Here is a 25,940-nt window from a genome sequence, read left to right as displayed (position 1 = left end):
CATAGACCGATCTTAAGCTCAAGCATTGTCTTAAGTCTAGCTTCGAGCCGACTTGAGACTTACTTAACCAATGAAATAACAGCATTGACGTCTCAAGATCGTGCTTGAGCTGGAACCTGAATAAGATTCGACTATGAATTCCGGCCATAGCGATGACGGCACGATGAGCGGAGCCAATGAAATTTGAGTCCAAATGCACCGCGCAAATAATCTTCTTCTTTCGAACATTTGGGCCGGTATTCATAGTCAATTCTTATGTTTAAGATCATCTTAAGTACAGTCTTAAGATGCCATCAACCAATCACAGAGCCGAATTAGCATCTTAAGACATTACTTGAGATGATCTTAAAATAAGATTCGACTATGAATACCGACCTTGGACCCAATTCTTATTGGTCGACTACTGCGCATACGTGATGTTGGTTCACCTTTCTTATTACATCTGGTTTGTTCGCGTCGCCATGCTCCGACATGCTCCTACTCACTCCAACGCATTCTAATAGGTTGGCGTCATCGGAATCAACGTATTGGAGTGCGTTGGGGTGAATAGGAGCATGTTGGGGCATGTGACGCGAACAGACCTCTATTAGAATGCGTTGGAGTGAGTAGGAGCATGTCGGAGCATGGCGACGCGAACAAACCACATGTGATACTGTGCTCAACTAGTCAACTGTGCTTTCGGTATACGAAACAAAGCAATTCCTCCTATATACTCAAAGGCTGGAGGTATTAAATATTCTTCAAAAGAAGAAAAAAATACAAAAGTAAGCAATAGGAAAAATCATATAACAAGAAGACGGCATCCACATCACAAAGAAAATAAAAGAGTAATCGAAATGCAGCCAAGTGTCCATTAATGAATGTAATTCAATAAATTCATAAAAAAAAATATATAAAGTGTAAATCAAATTTCTTTCGTTAATTCATTATAGAGTTATATTTTACATACGCTTCCACCATGTTTAGGAGAGGCTAATATGTTTCCTTGAAATAAATATCAGATCAGATTTTACAAAAATGGATCGTACAAACGTAGCAAGTCCATTGGGGAGGACATTAGCTTCCCCCAGGAAACGAATGTCGATAATTCAATCGCTGAAGAAAAATAGTTCGTAAGTTCTTGATGATACTAATATTATTGTATAAGCAGTAATAATGTAGATGATTATCACGTTTAGAGAAGAAACAGCAATTATTATTAATACAAATATCAAGGATTAATGAGCTCGATTATTGTGCTATTTAAAAAATGTAATAATAAGTTTAAACAAAACAATTGTTTTCTTAATTATACATCTCTATCTTCTTCTTTACCCTATTAAATTTCTGTCTCTATCTCCCTATCTTAATTTTTTTCTTCTAACAAGTAAATCTTATTACCATATCTGACATTTCTTTTCTCACTTTATCATCTTTCTTTCCTATTGTTCTCTAACCTTTTTATTCATACACAGAATTGGTTCAGACATGAAAATGATCAACTTATTGCTGTTAAACATCAGATATAATTTTAAGTATTTTTGAAATCTTGTTGCTTCTTAGATTATATATTATAGTAGAATTTTATAATTTAGAAACTCTAAATTTGTTAGACATAAGTAAATTTATTTTGTTGGATTATAATATTATAGAGTTTGAAAAAATCCTTAATTAGGCAATATAATTCTGAATTTTTGAATCCCAAGCATGTTTTATAGCATCGATATAAATGTATGATGTATAATGTTTTATTGTATATCTAGCAATAACATTTTTTTTATGAGTATTAATCTTTATAATGTATTATGAAGTAATAATAATATATTATTTTTCTAGTAATATCGTTCTTTCAATTCTATATAAATATGTTGTTTATTAAAGATTAATTTATATGAAATGTATTACTTGTTTTATAGATATGTGTTTATAGTTTTTATTTGTCATAACATGTGAAGATCTGACTTATTAGTCCATAATATTTTTGCATTAATTTTGAATCTACCAGTCTATGATAATAGTTAATTATGATTACGTTACATTGGATTCTATTAATTCTAAGTTGGGTAATAACTAATTAAAAAATTAAAATTTAACAAAGTTAAAATGTTACAACTTTTAACTTAATTTACAATAACAACATACAACAACTTGTTAGTTAATTTTAAATAATTTAATTCTTAACTTTGACTAGTTATTTTTATAACACATAGACTTTTATTTATTAATTTTTTCCTAAATTAAAAATTTATCTGCAAAAAAAACAATTATACAAGAAAACTACATTTTGATATATAAAAACTATTTCTTTGTTATTTTATATAGACTTAACTTACAAATGAAATATTTATGTCAATTTTAATCAATCTAAATTAACTTTGACCTCAGTTTAACTTATACTATATTTTTTGTAATTCTTAGAACTAGATAATACAAAGATGATAAAGAGCAAGTTAAATTGAAATCAAAGTTAATCTGCATTGGTGGAAATTAACAGACATTAATGATCTATATCATAATTATTTTGGTAAACTTCAATAAATTATGACTTTCTAATTTCATATAAATGATACTTTTCAAAATTGACTTTAATTTAATATTAATGTAATTTTGGATAATGTAAGTTAATGTTTTGTCCATGTAACTTTTAACGTAACAAAATTACTTTTATAAGCCATTAACTTTAACTTAAACTTAATTTAGTTTAAAAATATATTAATTTATTTAATTCTGATTAGATCAGATGGAACTACTTGATGTTCTAAAGATAATTAAACAGATTATTTTATTTTATTTTATTTCAAAATAAATAGGACATTAAATTGCATTTGATTTCAGCACAACAAGCATGTCTGGGCGTACAAATCAATCCATACAAGTGATATGTAGAACACAGAGTCACACAGTGGAAAGCTTTGGTTCCCCATTGCCAGTTTTGGTCACTGAGGCATTGACATTTGTAGATCGGAACACAGCCGTCAGTGTTAACGTGTCTATGGACGGTTGGGCTTGGCTCGTCTATGGTCGCAAGTTACTCGTGTGGCAGTGTAAAACCAATATTTACGATTCCAAGCAGAGGAGAACCTTTAAGACACAATGTCGTGAATTGTTGCTGCCTCAAAGCGATCTGGCTCACAAAGCGGATTGTATAACAGTCTGGATGCCGCCTGGTCATCAGGTATGCAGAAAAAGGAACATTATTATTTTCAGAATTTCTTTATTTTCGAAATGTTAAATTGAAATAAAATTTTTAATTTATTGATTTACGAGTTACATTATTCAGAAATGTAACTTTAAGGAAGTATTTCTAGTCAGAAATGTGAAAAAATGACTCATTTGATATTCATTGGTACATCTCCTATTACACATTTGACAACAAACATAGAATTGGAGAATGGTATGTAAATCCTTTTTCCCGGCAATGACTGACAGAATGCATCAAAATTGGTCTTTCATCAAAAGAACTCAGAAAGACCCCACAATCATACATTACAAAAGAGCGGACACCAATAATTGGCGAAGATCCACATAGGTTGCGTTTCGTATATTTTTCATATGTTTATCATAATGTCATGCATTGTATGTCGATATCCGGATATTATTTTGTGTACTAACGGACATTTGAGTAGTTCTTACTGATACATTATACGCTGAAGAAGGACAAGTAAGTCCGAAACTGTACGTTTTATTCTCATTGTTTTTTCATCAATAAGCGATGTTAAATTGAAATTAAATTCTCAATAAATTAAATCTACCAACTGTTCTTAATGCTTGTCTTCGATCGTTTTTCTACTTATATATATTATGCTTATGCATCTTACAAGCTGGTGAATTTTATTATTAAAAAATAACTTACTTTGGAATTTTCTTTTAAAAGCGTTGCACATATTCTATACTCTCACTGTGAAAGTATAAAATATGTGCAGCGCTTTATTAAGAAAAATACATTTTGGTATAAAAACTATTTCTTTACTATTTTATATAGACTTAGCTTACAAATAAAATATTTATGTCAATTTCAACCAATCTAAATTAACTTTAACCTCAGTTTAACTCGTACTTCATTTTTTGTAATTCTTAGAACTAGATAATATAAAGAGCAAGTTAAATTGAAATCAAAGTTAATCTGCATTAATGGAAATATAAGTAATGAGTATACTGAGGATACCCGAAACCCATGTGCCAAAACGTTTGTACAAAATAAACATTTTTTAAATCTTTACTGTAATATACTTAATTTACATAAATTTTTAAACTTTTTAAAGACTTTTTTTACAATTTTCATGAAATGTCAGAAAATTTCAAACATGCTGAAACTTTAGAGTGATAGTGCATGTCTTTAAACCTTTAAAGCATTAGTATTACTTGTTATTACTACTATTATGATTACTTTTATGTCTAAAAATATTGGTATAATAAAAAAATTTATTACAAAATATTTTGTAGTTTATGTCAAAATAAAATATTAAATATCTGTAAACAAAAATTTTTTATGATTTAGCAGTAGCATTTTTATGTAACTGATATATAATTTATAAACTTTTAGAAGTTTAATGTTTTATGTTATGAAATAATTAAGGGAGTCAAATTTTGCAAAAAAAAGAACTATATAAAGAAAAGAGTCACTTAAACGATATTCATTTATTGATGTTATTTAATGTTTTACAAGGAACAAAATTAAAAAAATTGTTTGCATTATATTGTATATGCAGCATATTAAATTTTTGAAAATCTTAAATTATAAACTGGAAACAAGTATTTGAAGATTAATTATATTGTATTAAAGCAATATTCGAATATATTAATTGGTATTTATATTTTTCTCATATTTTGATTATAAATGAAAATTTATAATCAAAATCCATCATGTGATTGGAGGAGTAAGAAAATACAATCTTGTGAAAGTATTGTATGTCACACATACAATACTTTCACAAGATTGTATTTTCTTACTCCTCCAATCACATGATGGATTTTGATTATAAATTTTCATTTATAATCAAAATATGAGAAAAATATAAATACCAATTAATATATTCGAATATTGCTTTAATACAATATAATTAATCTTCAAATACTTGTTTCCAGTTTATAATTTAAGATTTTCAAAAATTTAATATGAAATTTTGTGTACATTCTTATTTCCTAGGTTCCTAGCTGCATGGCAGTTTCGCCAGAAGGAGTGGTGCGTTTTTGGGCGAGCGTGGCGCATGAAGGATCTTCCATAGAAACTAGCGCCGAGCTTGCAGGACAGGAAGTAGACTGTCTTATACACGTTCCAGGTCATGGATGCATTTTGGCCACAACCACATGTACAGTGGCGCTCTTACAGCCTCAATTTAACAATGGAAAGAACAATATTACATGCCAAGTGCTTCGAACGAGTCAGGGATGGCTTGGCGGCATAGGCCGCAGAATGACTTCTCTTATTTTTGGAGCTATACCACAGTCACCTATCACAGAAACAAAGTTGGTGAAGGTCACGTGCACGCCACTGGACGAGAGAAGCTCGAGAGTTCTTATTCTCGCCGGATCCTCCTTGCAGTACTGGTTCTTCTCTCGCAATGAGCAAGAAAAAATGGAATTTGACGAGGATATCACACACATCGTACAGCAGGCATTTCAAAGAAAAATCTGGGAGTCAAGCCCTCAAAGCATGAACACGTGGTTCGTCGATATGCAAACATGCGAGGAAGGGATAGTCCTCTTGATGGCGGCTCACTGCGCTGATATCTCTATACAAATTCACTTTGCGCTTGGATTATTGCCCTTGATCGGCACAAAGCTATCGAACTTTTTTAAATGGTTTATACCGATAAAGGTCGATCCGATATTCTATCACAATGATATAGAGTCGAGGCTAGCTTCTTATCATTTTGTATTGTGCGGCTGGGAGGCAGTTATATATAACCGACACAACGTGCTTGTGGTCAATACCGCGTCTGAAGTCGAGCAGGACAAGATCGAACTAGTGAGAGGCGGTGAGGATGGTATCCTCGGTGGTGCCATATGCTCGTCGACCCCAGTACTATTCACGAAAAGCATCGGCCTCGTGTCTATCACACCGGTAGACTTTGCAGTGCAAGATTTCAATACTGGATACACGGATACCACCATGAGCATGGACTATACCTACAAGATGAACCATACGGCCCAGAATTTCTCCACTCTCATAAGCAACGACGAATTGCAAGACATGTACTGCAGCTCCGACGCGGCTACGCAATTACGTGCCGCTTTTCTCTTGAGTCTGCGACAGAACAAGTCGCAGTGCGATGAGATTCTCTCTCAACTGTTTCCACTACAGGAGGACCCAGTAATGGACATCGATACCACCCTCGATACTCTCGTTTTGAGGGTTGCGAAAGATCTGATCGATGACTATCCAGCGAACGATCCAAGATGGACTCATCACAGAGACCTGTCGATGACGGTAAACGCAGTCACCTCCATGCAAGTACCACACCAACTGGAAGGTAAACAAAAAGCGTTGGATCTTTTTATAGTGTTTCTAAAGGAGCACAACCTGTGGGGCAGGTTCTGCGCGGTCACATGCAGAGGAACTATCATGTCCACATCTCACATTCTCAGCGAGTACGCGGAGAAGATAGTCGCGGCGCTAACCTTGTACAGTTTACAGAACAGATACGCCGAGATCATAGATGTTGTTATAGACCAGACATTGAACCAGAAGGAGACGCATGTGTCTGACAAGCTCACGGCGCGCGATGTGTTCTACCGTGAAGTGAGCATGGTACATCTATTCTTGCCAATTCTGGTGGAGAAGACGTGCGAGATCACGCAGTCCGAGAGGCCGCTGCAACAGGTCGGCCAGTACATCGTGCAAGTCAACACCATTCTATTGACCGTGTTGTACGAGGTGGTCAAGTATCGTCAATACAATGCTGAGCGCTTTGTACCCGCTAAGTTTTCGAACGAGATAACAGAATATCTACCCTGGACAGCCGCGCCGGGCCAACATGGTTTGCGAAATTGTCTCAACACGATGCAGAGCATCACTGTCAAACACGGTGTGACGGGAACTGGTGATTCCACAGTGAGAAATGAACTGTACGAACAACTGGTGAGCTTGATTGACTTAATATTGGACGGAAGAAAATGCCATCTAGAGAGTATTCGTGGCACGGAAAAATTCGAGGTTCTTTTGAAGCAGTACGAAACGGAACGCGCCAATCTAATACAACCGCTGATAAAGGAAGAGCAATACGACAATGCCGCTATGCTCGCCGAAAAGTATTGCGACTTTCCCTCACTTGTACAAATCTGTGAGTTGACTGACAATAAGAATCGGTTGGATGGATACGTTGAAAAATTTGCGGCGCAAGATTTTGCTGGCTTTCTGTTCTCTTGGTACGTAAAGGACGGACGTCAGGGACAATTAGTTGAGAGATGCAGGCGTGGTGGCACCGCTGAGCTGACGGAAAAGTTATCAGAGCATCCCACTCTATCTTGGGTGCAGGCAGCATTGACCGACGACCTGCGATTGGCCGCTAACACATTGCACAACCTAGCGATTCAGGAGTCCGAGTTGGTCACTCGTAAAAAGTCAATGCTTTCATTAGCCAAGTTGGCTTTGCTCGCGTCGAATGAGCCGGAGGACAAGGTGATGGATTGTGTGAAGACAATCGACAATGAATTGACACTCATAGCTTACCAGGAAGATCTACCGGCCCAAGTTCTCATGACGTACGGTTATGATATCAAGAAGCTGCGAGTTCTCACACCGAGAGAACTAATTATGCTGTATACCTCGAGTGACAATGTCATAGCCAATGAGTACGATTTCAAGAAGGCTCTCGATTTGCTCGATTACATGGAACACGAAGAAGACAAGTCGTCCTTGAGATTACAGATTTGGGCGCGCGCGGCACGGCGAAATCAATGGGATAACGTGGAAAAGAATCCCGAGCAGCAAGTTCAGGAGACACTGTTCTTCAAGCTAATGGATCTTACATATTTTATGGGTAAGTTATACTTAATGAAACATTGAATAAAACTTAAATTAAAGCAGCTAAGTTTGCTTGTCAAGCAACTGAACATAATTGGTTCTTATTTATGAATTTAATTATGTTTCATCACTCGGTGAGCAAGTTTATCTGCTTTGTCAACTTGAACTCCATCCACTATATCAGGATAGTGGATATCAGGGTAAATATCAGGATTGAGTAATAAATTTAAAACAGAAATTAATTAATAAAGTTTAAAAAGTTAATATACATGTATATTTTTTACCTTTTTTTAAAAAAGGTAATTTTGTTTAGATATCACGCATTTTGTATGTAGGTACACTGCTATTCACTAATGCCTGAACTTCCGTTTGCACAAAGTGACATTTTTGTCGTGTTTTGTCTCATCTATGTGACTTGATCATTTTTAGGTAACACATGACAATATGACTCTTTTGTTCATGGTTATAATAAATACCATATAGATGAGATAACCAATGGTAAAAATACAAGTCTAGGCATTAAGGGGGTACTGGAGTCGTTTGTTTTACCGATTGAATCCTAATTATTTTCGGATACACTTTGCTCTTAATTGATTTCATAGAATTGTAAATCTTTTTCCAGAATTAAAGTAGAGACGATAACAAAGGATAGGTCATTACAATTTTATGTAAAAAACGAAAAAAATTAGAAAATTATACTTTTATGCAGTTGTCTCGTGACTTTAGTCTGCAGCACTAGTTTTAAAGACTCCATAATACAAAATAACTGTTATGCACTCTTGTCATTACAGAAAAGAATAATAATGTGTTTTCAGAAATGAGCTAGAAACTTTTGGTATAAGAGAATAATGTATCTGAATATTTCATATGTATATGTGAGTGCGGATTCGAAAGAAATCGATAAGTAGAATAATATGAAAAAAATTGTTTCGTTCTTAATATAAAATCTAATTTACAGATTGATATTAATATGTGTACTTTAATTCTGGAAAAGAATTTCCAAATCTATAAAAGAAATATAAATGACTACATTATCGACCCCGATCAGTAATGAATAGCAGTGTATGCAATCTTATATGTATATACGTACATACATACATATAAGAATACATATATAGTAATATAGACATTAATAGCAATGTTATTCCCTATTTTATTATTACCTAATATTTCTTGTTTCTTCTCTCCCTCCCCTCCCTCCCTTTCTCCCCTTCTCTCTCCTCCCTCCTTCTCCCCCTCCTCCTTCTCTCTTTCTCTCAGTTTGATAATAACGCTCTAGCATACATTAATTATAATTTAATTTATTTACATGTATAAATGACTTACTTTATTTTACTCTTTTTCTTACTCTTCTTTTTTCTTAACTATTTTTTATTCTCTTTCTCTCTCTCTCTCTCTCTCTCTCTCTCTCTCTCTCTCTCTCTCTCTCTCTCTCTCTCTCTCTTTCTCTCTCTCTCTCTCTTTCTCTCTCTCTCTTTCTCTCTCTCCCTTCCTTACTTGCCCAATCTTATGATCGCAAGTCATCCTCTCGTATAAACGTAATAAATACACGGACGATCTTGCGTTGTGCATTTACTTGGCACAAGACACTACCGTGTTTCTTGATCAACAAATCTTTACATCTCCGCATCGATAACACACACATGCAAGTTTCTGAAGTTTTCTATTAAAACTTTTAAGATGATCTATGAAAGTATTGTTTTGTAATGTAATTTCAAAGAAGTATTGTTTTAAACGTATAAAGTTTAAAATTTTTATGTACAGCAATACTGTAATTACAAAACTGTAATTTTTTTAATTTTTCTGTTTTTTTTGTATAAAATTGTTAACTCTACATTGTGTTATTGTTTATATTTTAACTATGGAAATGGATTTATAATTTTATAGAATTATAGAGAGGACGACTTGTGAGCACAAGATTGGGCAAATAAGAAAAAAAAAGAGAAAGAATTAAAAGTAGTTAATTAAGAAAAAAATAAGACGAGTAAGAAAGTAAGTAAGAAGAGTAAGAAAAAGAGTAAAATAAAGTAAATTATTTACATTATATATAATCAATAAAAAAATATTTTTTTGAAAAATCTCATATTTAATCGATAAAACAAACTTATTGCTAGTGTCCCTTTAACTTTATTATTTAACTTTTCAGTTTTAATAATTATATATTACCCAATTCTGATTGTAACTACTTTATTTTAATTGAATAATATTTTTTTAAAATTAACAGTTAAAGTTTAACTCAACTTTTAACTAACAAGGGGAACACCAGTGTTCCCTTCCGATTTTGTTGAGTTTTATATATGTTGTAGTCCTACCGTTCCTTTATTTTATGTTAAAGTAATACGATGCGCTTCTCAAACGTTCTCGAAAAAAATGAGTTTAAAAATTTGCATGTTTCTTATATACCAGGTTGTAAGAACCGATTGCAACTAGCAGTGTAGCTTAGTCAGTAAGGCGCTTAGCTACTACACTGCATGTTGTTTCAAATCTCTCGTATTACTTTAATATGAAATAAAGGAAGAGTAGGACTACACATATGTAAAACTTAGCAAAATCGGAGGGGGACGTCTTGGTAGTTATACATTCCCCTTGTAAGTTATATTTTGTAATTATTAACTTTAATTTGTTTAAGTATTAACTTATGTAACATGGATGAATATTGATAGAGAGAACAAGATTTTTATACTTTATTGATTTATATACTTTATACTTTTATACTTTATTTTATATGTTTGCTTTTTTGTTGGTTAGGTGGAAAAGTGGATGAATTTTTGCCGCATATTGACATGCTCTTAAAAGAATCAGAACTCGGGGAACTCGCCTCTTCCAGCAATTTCCAATTTCTTGTAAAATTGATATACGAGTATGCTTATCGAAACTACTGATGTATAATATATTTGCGTGTACGATCGTAATTTGATTTGTATTTTTATTTTTACACAATACAAGAAAGAAAAAGGACTAATTGAACAAAATTCAATTAGATAATATTGTATTGTTTAACAAGAGAAGTCGGTTATTGTTCACGAGTATAAAGAGCGGAAGGCGAGTGCGTAAAACGAGATAAGTGTGTGACAATGTATTATTTTATTGCAATTTATTGGCAAGACAGAAACAATGAATTATTTGTGTGAGATAACTGTTCAGTGGAGAAATGGCAATTTTTCAACTGAAAAAGAGACGCATAATGGACGACTTTCTATGCACATATAATAAAAAATCTAAATTAATAAGATAAAAATTAATTTATCATATCAAAAAACTAGAATCCGTAAAAGACGAAAGAATTATCGCTGTTTGATCCTGGACATGCTCGACTAGAAAAATCTGTTTTACACTAAATAGATAAGACTGCAATCGGACCTCTTCTCATCGTATCCTTTTATGCTACGTAACCTTTTCATCTAACCTACTTCTTTTTTTTCTTAAGGGATTAGGCCACTATAACGCACAAAAAACAGCCTAATTTTGACAATTATTTATGAACATAAGTAATGCAAAAAAGAAAATTTAAGTTAACCACTTGATTGTTTATCTTTATATGTATATAAAATGTCGATGATAGGCGTCCAGTAGCATAGTCATTATTTTTTACAAATCCTACGAGCGAAAAGGTTTCTTTTAAAACTTTTGACCTAGAACAAAGAATTAAAAATTTTTAAGATTTAAACATTATTTTCTATAGAAATACATACGGATATTTTTTCCTTTTTTTGCAAAAATAGCGTACATATAGAAAAAATTGCATTTTTAAGAAAAAATTACGTAAAAATTGTTTATATCAAAAAAGTTTACAATGAAATTAAAAACGCGTATCTACGTCTGTAAAAAATCCTATTTTGAAGCTACAGTTAGTGAATCTGTAAAGATTTGACTGAGTTATCATTTTGCCCGATTTGAAAAATATAGTTTCGAGAAAAAAGCGTTTGAAGTTTTAAGTAACGATATTTCTTAAATAAAATAAAATTTTAATTTACCATTAATCTGCTATTCTAGCACCATATAGTTGTTCTCTGTATCGACATTTTTGTTCTCCTCTTTTTTTCCGTAGTGATTTAGAGTCTCTGAGCTTGTTTTGCCTTGTTCGTCAGTGAGAGATTGCTTGAACGCGCTCCGAGGCGCTCAGCAATACAGCCTCATAAACATTATTAAAATATTTTTTTTGTATTGGGATCACTTGCATACTATTTTTAATATTCTAAACCTTAGAGTATTAAAAATAATATACCTTAGAGTCTAAAGTATGTTTTTAGTCAAAAGTTTTTTGCTTTTTTTTTTAAATTCTAGTGGCCTAATTCTTTAAAGCATCTGTTCCTATTTAGTTAAGGAAACAATTCGATCTATATATTAGAGATTTTCTTCTTCGTAGTCGCTCCTGTTCTTAGGAGAGGAATGTGGGACGATACGACTATGGGAGGAGTTGTTAGTATTGAAGTGAACTTGACATGCTTGAGATTCAGCGTGGAGCGGATTTGTAGGTCGCGGTGTCATATACGAGCGCCAACTGGCGTGGTGCTATGTGCGGCCCTGGTCCCAGGCGAAAAATATAAAGGGTTATATGGAAAGATTGCATGCTTTAAAGTATACGAATAGGAGTGTGCATAGTTTGGTACATGGTTTAGATAAAGTTTTGGAAATGTCAATTGGGAAGAGGGGATATTTATCTTTAGGGTGAGAAAGGGGTTTTTTTAATAGGAAAATTCCGAACAGTAGAAAATGACGATTAACATCTTGTTAATCGTCATTTAATTGGTTACCTGTTCCACATGGGCATGCTGGAAAGACAGCAAACCACTTATTTCCCATGTTTTTGCAAAATCCGATCAGCAACCTCTCCGTGGTTGGGTAACACTAATACTGCAGGCAGTACGTCTTGATCCCAAAAAATGTTTTATTCTATTCACTATTTCGAGAAATCAAAAATAAACTAAATTTTCTTATTCAGCGACCCCAAAAACATAGGAAACAAGTACTTGCACGTGATATACAATATTTTCGTAAATTTATCATTTTCGGTCATCATTTTACCATTTTACATCCGTTATCTTAGAAAATCTCGTATAAAATATTTCAATACATTACATTATCATCACTGATTCCAAAATAATGGTATACACCCATTTACAAGTTGAACAGATGAAATTTTAGATGATAAGTTGTAGCAATAAAATAATGTACTTTCCAAAATTTTTATCAATGTTTAAGCCGTCATATTTAATTTCCCGTTGAAAATTTAAAAAACGACCACGGATTCCGAAAGATCAAGATTTTTTGCTTTGGGAATGATAATTATATACAAGATTTAATTTTCGAAAAATAATAGGTGGCTTCAACAGACATGTTGGTAGTTTTAAAATCAAGATGACATTAAAATAAAAGTTTGATGATAAATTCTTAATGCATAATGATTTTTAAAAAAGACTTTAAATAAAATTTTTAAAGTTATTGCTATATTAGAAATACATCTCAAAATTATCATGTAAAATGTATCGAATAAAATTGTAATAATTTTTCCTAAAATAATTTCTACTTATGTTGATCTTATTATGATTTTATGTATTTTACCTGGATTTGTTAGTTTCTCTTACCACAGAATGTAAGTAAAATTATTTTTAAAATCCATCCTCTCAATGACAAGATATTACCGTTCGCGACGCTTACTATACGTTCATAACTTCACCTGTGATTCGTATACTTTCCAATGATTCACGCACACATCGGTATATGAAGATATAGTAAGATTACATTCTCTATTTTAACACTGATAAGATAACTGTAGCTGCGCAACCGGTGCTCATTTATATATATTAAGATACTTTTATATATATGAAATAAGAATATGAGAGCATATATATACTATGAGTGAATATATGCCTTTGCATCCAAGAAAAATGCTGACTCGATTAAAACAATTATTTAATTGTAATCCGTTACGCGTTTACATTTTTTGTTAATAAACAAAGTTTTTATCCGATTTTATCGGTAGACATTAATGTGTGCGCTTGCGGATGAATAATCGTAGTTTCATGCACGATTTTGTGTAGCTAATTTTGTAAGAATTAATATTAATTCGTGATATTTGTGAAACGATTGAACGATGTTTTCTAATAAGGGTCATCTCTACAATGAAGTGGGAGAAGATTACTCATAACATATCGTATCTTATCTCTTGATAGTGATGGTAGGTGTTACTATGTCTCTAAAAAGGTGTGGTGTAGTACCTTGTTAAGTGAAACCAAAGGGATATCGTGTCTTTCTTCACTAAAAAGCAAGAGTCTGAGAGGATCCGGTAAGTTTTTCATTTCTTAATAAACTTGTGAAATATTTCTTTTTGCGATATTAATTTAAATATGACAGTAACGAGGCAGCTCTGCATTTCTCTTCATTTTTTTTACAGTTGCAAGATGATTAAATTATATTTCTGGATTATTCTATTTACTCTTGGTAAGAAAATTAATATTTTAATTTTTAGTGAAAAATTTCTTAAAATTTGTCACAATTTTTTTAGAATTTTTATATGAATTTTATAACTTGAAAAAAATGTTTTTCTTGTATTTTTATACGAATGGGCTTTTGTGAAACACTTGAGAAAGTCTATGTCTTTTTCAAAGTTCCTTAAATATAAATTTTGAAATATTTTAAGATTTTTTTAATAACTTTTGAAAATTTTATAATTTAAAGAAATTAAAAAAGAATCACTAAAATATAAAGAAATTTTTATATAAAATATTTTTTCTGAAATTTTTTGGCGAAAATTTTTCTTAAAATTTTACTATTTTTTGAAATTTCTATATAAATTTCTGATTTTTTTGTATTTTTGTACACTAATATAATTGTTTTAAAAATTCTTAAATTTTTATAAGAATTGAAATACATTTTAGAAATATTAAGAAAATCTTGTCTTTTTTTTATAAATTTTTATGTATGTAAATTCTAAAATATTTTAACCTAACATTTTTTATTTTGTTCTAATTTCTTATTTTAATTTCTAAAGAACATTAATATAATTATAACATTAAAAGAAATTATCTTTTTAAAAAGTTCATGGAAAAATTTTGGGGGGAAATTTTTATATTATTTTCAGAATTTCTATACAAATTTCAGAATTTTTCGAAATTTTTGTATAATTTTATAACATTTTAGAAAATTCCCTGGTTTTTTTATATAAATTAAAACGCTTTAGAAATACTGAAAAAGTTTACATTTCTTCTACATTTTTTATATATATATAAATTCTGAAATATTCTAACATTTCTAATTCTATAATTTCCAAAATAAACTATAAAATTTCTTAGGAAATTTTAAATAGTTTTCAGAAATCTTTGCACAGAATTAGAATAGAAAAAATTCTTAGAAGTAGAACACGAGAAACTTTTTTACTAGGAATATATTTTTAAAAAGTGGATTAAAGTTAACACAATTAAATTAAAAGTTGTTAATACAAAGTTGTGTTAATAAATTTTTATGATTTACATATGACATACATATTATAATTTCCTATTTTCTCATTTATGGAAGTTTAATTATACACATTTGTTTAATTTTTTTTGTAATTTAAAAAAAATTAAAATATGATATAAAAATATAATTAAAATATACCTAATAGTAATTGTATAATTTCATAAACGATACGCCTTAATTTTTACATACACATTATTGTTTTAGGCATTTTTGCGCAAGAAACTACATACAGAAATGTTCCAACAACACTTCGAGAATGTTACGAAAGTAAATATCTTTTAGAAAAAGATTATAGATTGCCCCATACTTTGAATACATTAATCGCGATTCTTCAAAAAATCGAAAATGCAAAAAATTTGAACATGGATTTACGAGCTTTAACTGTTGGAATTATGCATAGGTAAAATAAATGATTTTGACATATTGATATTATATAAAAGATGTAAAGTTTCAAGATCATTTAAAGTCGTTAAAATTGGCATTGAAAATTGTAGATTTCGTCAAGATGGAGTAGAAAAAAATCCAAATGTCGTAGAGCAGTCTGGTGTATTACCTTACAGAGCAGGTGCCCAGGCTCAGAAATATTTACAAATAGCACGTTTTATACCCAAAAGGACAGATAACATTCCTTCTTACAACATGCTCACTGCTATTGAAAGGGTAAGCTTATAATAAAAGCCAGAGTTTTGTGGTAATTAGGTAAAAAGTTAGTAGGTAAAAACTTTTACTTTTGACTTCTGCCCCATACATATATAGCACGTTTTCAGCTTTTAAGTTTTCTTTTTTCATCGCCCGGGAAAAAATGTTTCATATAAAAACATATATAAATATATACAAAATATGTCCATATATGTATATATTAGTCTCCTTTTTTTGTAAAATTTCTGTTTGATATAAAAAAATAATAGTTATACTGAAAAGACAGAAACTAATTTAAAATATAAATTTCGCATTGCTTCTTTTAAAAAAGCTAAGTATGAAAAATTGTCCATATACAGGGTGTCCCTGAACATGTTGGTCAACGCTCGTAAAAAGGTAGAAGGACTCTAGAGATGAACATAAAAGTCCAATATTGTCTTTGGTTAGGTCTTGGGTTAGGTCCACCAATATCGAGGTATTAATTTTTCAAATTATGCGAATGAGAGCGCGCCGAGGGAAGAGTTCGATCTGCTCGAGCTATGAAGAAAAGATCTATCGTGAATATACGATAAGCTTTCATTAATTTATTGTTTACAATTACGATAGAAATTAATTAGATTTTTGCAGATCTTATACGCTAATATCTCGATTATTAGTGGACCTAACCCAAGATTGGTTACAATATGGAAAACAATATTGGACTTTTATGTTCATCTTAATCCCTTCTATCTTTTTACGAGCGTTGACCAACATGTTCAGGGACACCCTGTATAATCATATATTTTCCGGAATATATATGATTGAAATATATATGAAAATAAGCGTTAGAGTGAAAAAGCACCTTTAGGACTTTTGATCAGAAGGCCATCAATCAACTACAACATATTGCATTTTCAAATTCGGGTAGCCAATTTCCCCCTTATGTGTGTGCGTGGTCTTTTAATTTTACAAATAAAATATTAATTAACAGAAATAAAATATTAACTTATTTAATTATCTTTATTTATCAATTATTTTATTATTTTAGCAAAAAGATAATATCTAATATTAAATTTTTTTCTATCTAAAAAATACATGTAAAGTCGATTGCTCGTCTTTCTTGAAATTTATTGTCGCTTTTCCGCGATGCCGATTGGTTCTCTTGCTACGCTTATTTCGTATTGCAAGAGTAGTTATCATTGCGATTGAATTTTGACAGCTGTCAAATTTGTATTATCTATAAAATTAATGTTGTAATTTATTTAAAAAAAATAAAAGTTAAGTAGCGCCCCTTACGGAAAAAACACTCTAATTTTGAGAGTTTATACTTAAAATTGAGTGTTAATACTCGATTTTGAGAGTTTACTCCCAAATTTAGGTGTATACGCTCAAATCTTGAGTATTTACTCTAAAGATTGTTTATACTCGGACATTGAGTGTGTACCAATGATATCCAATGATTGAGTGTTCATATCAAAGTTTGGATTTAAATACTGAATATTTGAAAGTATACTCTCAACATTTGAATATGACACTCAATAAATGAGTGTATACTTCCAACATAAAGTGTGAACATTGAAACGTTGTGTACACTCAACATCTATCGGTTGAAGGTATACACTTAATATTGAGTGTGCACTCTCAAACATTGGAGTAGAAAATGTTAAATAAAAACAAAAGCAAGAAAAGCAAGTTCAACCGAGATTAAAATTAATTAATCTGCATTGGTAGAAATGGACATAAAACGAATATCTAAAATAAACATTTAACTATAGTGTTTAGCTGGCTTTGAGTATTAATTTGAGTATTACTTTCAACTTGGATGTTTGCCATCTAATTGAGTGTTAATTTCAGTGTTATTCTTAAATTTAGGATTAAGATTGAAATTAACACTCAATTAGATGGCGAACATTCAAGTTGAGTGTTTACACTGAATTGAGTGTTTACCCCTTGTCCCAAATTATACTCAACTTGACTATTTTTTTAAGTGTTATTTTTAGTGTTTTTTTCCGTAAGGGGCGTGCAAAACGCGCGTCTGTGGTATCTAGTAAAATTAACAAGTACGTAAAAAATAAAGTGAAAACTGTTTGAGATGACATAGGCCGATATTCATAATCGGGTCTTATATTTAAGATCATCTTAAGTACTGTCTTAAGATGCCATCAGCCAATCACAAAGCCGTATTAGTATCTTAAGACATTGCTTGAGACGATTTTGAAATAAGATTCAACTATGAATACCGGCTATAGTTATTTATTGTATGGAGTGAAGTACGTGAAGTAATTATTGTATATACTCAACTATGCACAAACTATGCATGACATCGTTTTACAAGCATTTTTTACTTTATTATTTTCAGAACCTTACATACATATATATATCTTGTATTATTTAATTTTTAAAAATTATAAGATTTTAATTTAACATCATTTTTTTAAATTAATTTTTAATTTAACTTAATTTAATTTTAACGCAATTTTTAAATAATCAATTTCATGCAACTTTTAATGCAACTGAATTAGTTTTATGAGTCATTAACTTTAATTCTCTTAATTTTATTTAAAAAAGTTAACTTACTCAACTTTGATGAAAACTCAAACCATTTAAAAATATTAAAAAGAAGTAATTTTCAAAAGTATAGTCTTCTATATTTTTTTGTATAAAGATTTACACAGTTTTTTTATCTGGATATTTTATTTTTTTCAGTGTACTCTTCATTTTATGCTGTCTAGCAGCATTGAGATGCTGCAAAGAGAGGACGAAAATACAGCATGCAGATATGCTGACAACGCCTATAGAATTGCAAGAAGTGTAACTGGCAATTATCCGCTTAAGACAAATTTAGATGTACACGATGATGTAGAAACCTTGTCACCTGAACAAATGTAAATATCATAATGTAATACATCTAGTAAAAAGAATGTATCTCATATACTTATATACTCATATTATAATATCTCATATATTACGATATTACATAATATTTATCTCAAAAATTTTTTATATTTATGAAGAACTTTGAGAAATTGCCTTAAAGCCTTTTTATAATACATTTCTTCAGAAATTATAGTAGGAAAGCTTAAAATATTTTAAAACTTATACATATAAAAACTTTTAAAAACGTAAACTTCTTTAGCATGTCTGAAAAATTCCAATTTAAAATTTTAAGAAATTTTCTAAAATTTTATACAATTATAAAAAAGTTATAAAAAATTATAAAATTTTTTATAACTTGTATAGAGATTCTTCATAGAAATTCTGAAAAATTGTGAGAAAAATTCTAGGAAAAATTTTTATTAAGACATTTTTATTGTCAGAAATTCGAGAATGAGAAATCCGAAAAATTTTTAATATTTCAAAATTTATATGTAATAAGGAATTTTATAAAAGATCAATAATAAATAACTTTTTCTACGTTTCTGAAAGGTATTCTAATTCAAATGTTAAAAATCTGAGAAATTTTCAAAAATTTTATATATTTATACATATAAATTTTTTTAAATTTTCTGAAATTTTATAAATGCATAGAATGTATATAACAATACAATGGACTCTTGAAATTTAACACAATACATTATTTAACAATACAATTTAATAGTTAACAAAAGCATATTACAATTATAAAGATGCAAATTATAATGTATGACTTTAATAAAATATAAAAATAAATTTTCATATTTTATTAAAGTTTTTGTATTACATAATTTGCACCTTTATAATTGTACTGTACTGTCATTAGCTTCTCTTTTTTTTAATTATCATAAAGTTTTGAAATATATAAGTTTTCTGAAAAATTATATAAAGATTCTGCGAAAAATTTTCACTAGATATTAAAATATTTTTTTTGAAATGTTTACAATTTTAAAATATAAAAAAATATTGAAGATATTATGTCATGAAAATTTTCTTATAGTAAGATAAGCCCTAATTAAAATTTTTCTTAAAATTCTTCATACAAATTAATTTTTATTATACACAATACATTTTCCGATACATTAAATATGTGCTTATTTCTGAAAATTTTGTTTGCGAACATAGTAATGTTATTACAAATAACAAACATGGAGTTACGGAACATGCAGTTGATCCGAACGCTATGTATCCGGAATTGCCACCGAATCATCCGAAAATTGCTCGGTATTCCGAACAGCCTTTGATAAGCAAATGTCCTGTGGAGAACGGCGTTATAAAAACTACGTATGTAGATTTTATTTGCAAATTTTGCATTCACAAAATAAACACACGCACGTATCTTTTTATTTCAAGTAATTTTACTTTTTATTTAAAATAATTCTACTGTACAATTTTCAAGCTCTTATAACGTATTAATAAATTATTGTAGCTGGGGTCCAGTTTCTGCCGGGCCGCTAATCGCTGGTATAGCTGCTGGACTGCAACCTGAAATTGTAACACTCTCGGAATTATTCCCCGACGAAAAAGACCCAAACAGAAAAAGAAATCTATCAATATTGTCATTGGATAATAAATGGATAGCAACTGTAGCTGGTAATAAAGAATTTTTGAGAAAATGCCTTAAAGACTTTTTACATTAACACATTTTACATTTTACATTTTACACATTTCTTCAGAAATTATAGTAGGAAAACTTAAAATATTTTAAAACATTATATATATATATATATATATATATATATATATAAACTTTTAAAATCGTAAACTTCTTTAGCTTTTCTGAAAAATTCTTTTTTTTTTCAGACTGTAGATTTTTTATACAATACAGTTCTTTATGAAAATTCTTTGGTAGATAGAGTTTGATAAATTTGTTATGAAATTTTGATGAATTTGATGTTTTATTAAATTTTATGAACTTTCAACAATATGAATATCAACGAAGTTTTAATTACATTTTGCTGAATTGCTAGATTAATAAAAAATATTGTAATAAGGAGTTAACATTTAATTAAATAATATTTAATAAAAATAAGAAAATTTTACACAAAAATTAATACTATTTAGTAAAAAATAAATTTTTATAGAAAGTGGAATAAATTTTTGATAAAATTGCAATTAAAAAGTGTAAATACTTTATATTGATAAATTAACATTTTTTAGAATTTAAGATTTAGAGTTATCGCGGCCATTGACATTGCTTCCAATATAATTTTTTGGAATTGATAAATTTTTGATAAAATTTTGTTAAAAGTGATAAAAGTGTTCTAAAATAAATGTAAATTAAATAAAATATCAAAATTTTTATTAATATTTTATTAAAATTTTTCAACCAGAGTCGCGAAATTAGTATCTATTAAATTGATTATTACCAATCACAAACACGATTCGCTCATGTATTTCATTAGATTATTTTATCTTTTCTATCTTTACTTTCGATTACGCACGTTAAATTCATTTATTACAGCAAAGATATAAAAAATGTGTGTTCTTGCAGGTGATTTAGCTGAAGTTACCTTAATACAAGGCCCTATAACCAATGGTCCTAAAAATAACAAGTTAAGCGTAGGTGTAAACGGCAATTGGAATTCATCGACTATGCCCCATTGGTATTTTCTACAATCTAATAAGAACTTAGAATTTACTACAGCGGAAATCAGGGGAGACATTGACGGATTCATTCTCGCTGGAAAAATTGAAGACTTGTATTCTAAAGTGCCTCGACTAAGATTGTCACAGATTTTAGATCTGTATTATAGTCCCCGCGGATTGTTCAATTCTGTGATTAGGGCATGTAATCGCAAAACGTTTTTTCAAACATTGATATCAAAAGAGACATTGACTGCACAGGTAATATTGCATATATACAATTAAGGGGTGAAGTTCCGAAAACGTCGGATCTCTGATTTTTTTTAAACTATGTAGTTTTACGTATTTTGACGCGCTGATTACGGATATGACAGTGAAAATTGGCGCAAATTTGATTTTCATGTCAAAAACCATGAAAAATTTATAAAAATTATGGTAAATGAAAAAAACTATAATTTTTATGAATTTTTCATGGTTTTTAACAAAATTCCTATTTCTGTATGTAAATAATAGGAATTTTGAAAATATTTTAGATAAAAGAGTTATAGATCTCATCGAAATGCACATTTTATGTCTTATTGGTTTTTGCCATAAAGATAATAGTTTTATTTATCTTTATTACTGCGTTAATGTTTTGTTTTTTATGAGTTTTCAACTTTCCACGCGAATATATATGAATGCAAAGCAAGATCTATACTGTTCGTTTGGGTTATATGAAATTTCAAACATTTGACGTTGTTTTTCTCAAAAACTTATCTTTATGACAAAATCAATGAAACATAAAATGTGCATTTTGATGAGATCTACAGTTTTTATCTAAACGTTTATTCGAAATTTCCATTATTTACGGAAATAAACGGAAGAAACCATAATTTTTATGGATTTTTTATGGTTTTTGCTATAAAAATTAAATTTGCGCCAATTCTCATTATCATATCCGTAATCAACGCGTCAAAATATGTAAGAATACGTAGTTTCAAAGAAATCGGACGTTTGACCTTTTCGGAACTTCATCCTAATTAATTAATTCTGATAAGAAAAATTGTACATGAGTTATATTACACCCATCTACACGTACAACTTTAAAAAAATATAAATTAGTCCTATAGCAATTCCGTAATTTAATATAACAGTATCGGTGTCATTTTACTGTCATTAGTCTATTTCTCTAAAAAAAATCTCTAAGAATTTTTTACATTTTAAATTTATAAAGATATTTGAAGGAATACAATAAACTTTTTTAGATTTTATAAGTTTTTTTCCAGAAAGTAAGATAAGAGAGAAATCCTTGAAAGTATTTTAAAATTTATAAATAGCCTAAAAATTTTTAGAAAAGGTGTAGACTTTCATTAGCACTTTCGAAATGTTCTAAATCATAAAAATTTAAGACTCTTTTGAAAACATAAAAATTAATTTGTAGAAAAATTGAATAAAGTGTATAAAAATTTTAAAAAATTAAAAATTAAGATTTTAAGAAAAACTTTTAACGAGAAAATTTTGTAAATATATTCGCAAAATATTAAATCTCAAATATTTATACTAAAAACAGATAATGAAGGAGATATAATATTGCGTAATATTTACTAATTAATTCTAATAAAAGTAAATAATATTGTCATATGTATATGTACAAGAAACTTTAGAACTTTTAAAAATTATAAATCAATCTCAGTGAAAAAAGTTTTTATATTTTTTATATTTTATTTATATTAAATTATAAAAGATTTTTGAAAAAATTAACTTTTTAAATTTTTTAAGTTTCCGAAAATTATGCAATGAGAAATCTTTTTAAAAATTTCAGATTTTGCATACTGTAAAGAATTCTAGAGAAAACAAATTTTTTTCTTAACATTTCTAAACTATTTTAAATTGTATAAAAAATTTGAAAAATTTTTCTAAAAATAAAAATAATAAAAATAAAATTGTACAGAATTGTACAGAAATTGAAAAAAGTTATGTGAAACAAATCTATAAAAATTTTTTAGCAGAAAAATTTTTATAGATATAATTTTAAAACATTATTTTAACAATTACATTCCAAATACTAAATAATCTGAATAGGTTATATAATATTATATAATATATAATTAATTAATTCTCTCAAAAATAAATTGTAAATAAAATTATCTTAACACACACACACACACACACACACACACGCACACACACGCGTACGTATACATGCACACACAAAACTTTAAAACATTAAAAAATTGTAAATTAACTTTGATGAAAAAAGCTTGCGTATGTTTCAGAAAATTTTTTATATTTTATAGTTATAAAAATTTTTAAAAAGATATCTTAAACTATAACTTCATACTTTATAAGTTTTTTTTTTAAATTGTAGGATGAAGAATATTAGAAATCTGATAATACTTCAGAATTTAGAAATATAAAGAAATCTAAAACATATATAAACATAAAAAGTAGAATTTAAAAAATTACAACTTTATTTACAGACCTACTGTTCTTCTTTAGTCTTGGAAGAATATTTACATAGAGCTACAATAAGTGATGATAAGATGAAGAACTTTGCAAAACAAGCAACAGAGGAACTGGCTCGCTACATTGAGGGTTAGTATTGATATTTAGTAGGACTGAGAAGATGTAATGTCATTACACCATTATAGTTACTTTTTTTGTAACATTTTTTTTCGTAATTATAGCAGTAACTTAGCTAATTTTTTTTAGTAATGGTAACAAATTAAAATTAATTACTTTTATTGTTACTTTTTTTGTTACTATACTTTTATTATAATATTTTATTATTATTTTAAACCTATTTTTGTGTTTTAGTCTTCTATCTTTGTTTAACAAAAATTTTTTTTAATACCATTTTAATCCAATAAGTTTCAAAAAATTCTTGTGCCCTTTCTGTGTTAAATTCTTATAACTCTAGTCCTAAACAAAATTTTTAGGCTACAATTGAATTAGGAATAAAAATAACTTTTGAAAATCTTATTAACAGTAGAGTAAAATAATTGGAAAAAAGATATAAAAAATTAAAAGTGGAGGTAAAAATAAGTAATCTGTTTTTTTTATTTTTATATTACAAATATTTCATTAATAAATTATTTTGTCAATTTTTTAGTAAAATTAATCTATATAATTATTATTTAAATTAAAAATTATAGGTGGTAAATTTAAACGGGCAAGAATGTGAAAATTAATTAGGGTATAATTGGTTTTTTTTAAATATAAATTAAATAATAATTACACTTATTTATTTTCTCACTAAATAAACAAAAACAATTATTGAATATATTTGTCAGGAAAAGGATAGGAATTATTATATTTATTTCTTTATTTTTACTTTTTCTATCCTTATATCTTTTTTTCATATATTCCACTACATCTTCAATTAGAAAGAAAGAGCAATTCTTTTTATGATCCTAACATTAATTGCAATTTAAAAATCTTTAAATAAAAATTTTTAAAAGATTTTTATTTGCAATCTAAGTATTAAAAAAAAATTTTTTTATAAACTTTTTGTCTGCGATCTTGTGAATTTAATATATAAAATTTTATTCTTTTTATTAATATTTTCATAAGAAATATTAAAAAATAAATTTTTCTTAATCCCGTTATTGAGAAGTATTTAAAAAAGTAATGAAAAAAGTAACGCAAATCTTATGAATTACTTTTGAGAATCAAAATAATAGTCATGAATTGCATTTTAAAAGCAGTAACTAGTAACATTAATTAATTATTCATCGATAGCGAATATCGATGTAACAAGTTATTTTTAAAAAGCAACTTTCCCAACCCTAATTTTTTTTATTTTACGAAATAAAATAAATTCAAATAAGAAATAAATCTGTAAAACGTATGATTTTCAGAATCAATGAATAAGGATTTATCATGTCACGAGACAGAAACAGGATTCCATAATGATATTATTCAGGTTGCTATTGATTTAACAATTATTCTCGATACAACATGGCCTTTTATTGATATACAACCAATACTTGCGTAAGTATACAATTTACGTATAACGTAAATTTACGTAGTTGTATATTGTATATAATATTTTGTAATATATTGCAAGCTATCTTACAAGGAAAAGTTTCCAAGTCGAAAATTCAAAAAATTATGAACTTTGGCATTACATACAGGCAGGGTGTTCACTCAAATTTTCTAAAAGATTTTTCATGTTCTTTTTCAAAAATTTTATTTAAAATTTCCAAGTAATACTACAGAATTTTTTAATGCAACTTTAAAACTTATTTTATAACAATAAAATTATATATTTTATTATATAGATGGTTTATGTATATATTCCTCAATCATAAAGACTAACGCAAAAGAAAACGTTTAAGTTTTAAATATTAGATTTGAGAAAGAAACTAAAAAGAAATAATAGGAACTAAACAGCACATAACTATTTGTCCGCAACACACGGATTTAGCTCACTTAAAAT

The 25,940-nt window shown here is 28.7% G+C and overlaps 2 protein-coding genes and 1 long non-coding RNA gene across 6 annotated transcripts in view; 2 read left to right on the top strand and 1 right to left on the bottom strand.

Annotated features, from left to right (window-relative positions):
• The first annotated feature begins 576 nt into the window (after positions 1-576).
• LOC105836103 (nuclear pore complex protein Nup133) lies at positions 577-13,465 on the top strand. 3 transcript variants are annotated; one of them, XM_036284767.1, is made up of 5 exons: positions 577-764; positions 967-1,112; positions 2,815-3,154; positions 5,126-7,961; positions 12,312-13,465. In XM_036284767.1, exons 2-5 carry the CDS (start codon positions 1,018-1,020, stop codon positions 12,533-12,535), a joined length of 3,495 nt encoding a protein of 1,164 aa, XP_036140660.1. In that variant the 5' UTR covers positions 577-764; positions 967-1,017; the 3' UTR covers positions 12,536-13,465. The 3 variants fall into 3 exon arrangements, with proteins under 3 accessions (XP_036140660.1, XP_036140659.1, XP_012535363.1); XM_036284766.1 differs by having other exon boundaries at positions 577-862; XM_012679909.3 differs by lacking the exon at positions 12,312-13,465 and adding an exon at positions 10,694-11,064 and having other exon boundaries at positions 578-862.
• LOC105836106 lies at positions 11,011-12,317 on the bottom strand. The gene is made up of 2 exons (XR_001139045.3): positions 11,920-12,317; positions 11,011-11,577 (listed from the first exon to the last, which is right to left on the bottom strand). It is a non-coding gene; the product is annotated as an uncharacterized LOC105836106 (long non-coding RNA).
• A 653-nt stretch (positions 13,466-14,118) lies between the features above and the next one.
• LOC105836104 overlaps positions 14,119-25,940 on the top strand; it is a 19,020-nt gene continuing 7,198 nt past the window's right edge. For both annotated transcript variants that reach the window (XR_004962693.1, XM_012679911.3), the window contains exons 1-10: positions 14,119-14,231; positions 14,340-14,386; positions 15,608-15,803; positions 15,898-16,063; positions 18,728-18,906; positions 20,060-20,218; positions 20,364-20,527; positions 21,429-21,781; positions 23,980-24,094; positions 25,360-25,492. Coding sequence is in view for 1 of the 2 variants with exons in the window: in XM_012679911.3 (XP_012535365.2) it covers positions 14,347-14,386; positions 15,608-15,803; positions 15,898-16,063; positions 18,728-18,906; positions 20,060-20,218; positions 20,364-20,527; positions 21,429-21,781; positions 23,980-24,094; positions 25,360-25,492 (1,505 nt within the window). In the remaining variant the exon portion in view is untranslated. The remainder of the gene's footprint in view (positions 14,232-14,339; positions 14,387-15,607; positions 15,804-15,897; positions 16,064-18,727; positions 18,907-20,059; positions 20,219-20,363; positions 20,528-21,428; positions 21,782-23,979; positions 24,095-25,359; positions 25,493-25,940) is intronic.

This window comes from Monomorium pharaonis, chromosome 3, assembly GCF_013373865.1.
Source record: "Monomorium pharaonis isolate MP-MQ-018 chromosome 3, ASM1337386v2, whole genome shotgun sequence".
In the NCBI taxonomy this organism is placed as follows: domain Eukaryota; kingdom Metazoa; phylum Arthropoda; class Insecta; order Hymenoptera; family Formicidae; genus Monomorium; species Monomorium pharaonis.
The sequence above is the reverse complement of the archived record's forward strand: the minus strand, read 5'-3'. Positions and strand labels throughout refer to the sequence as shown.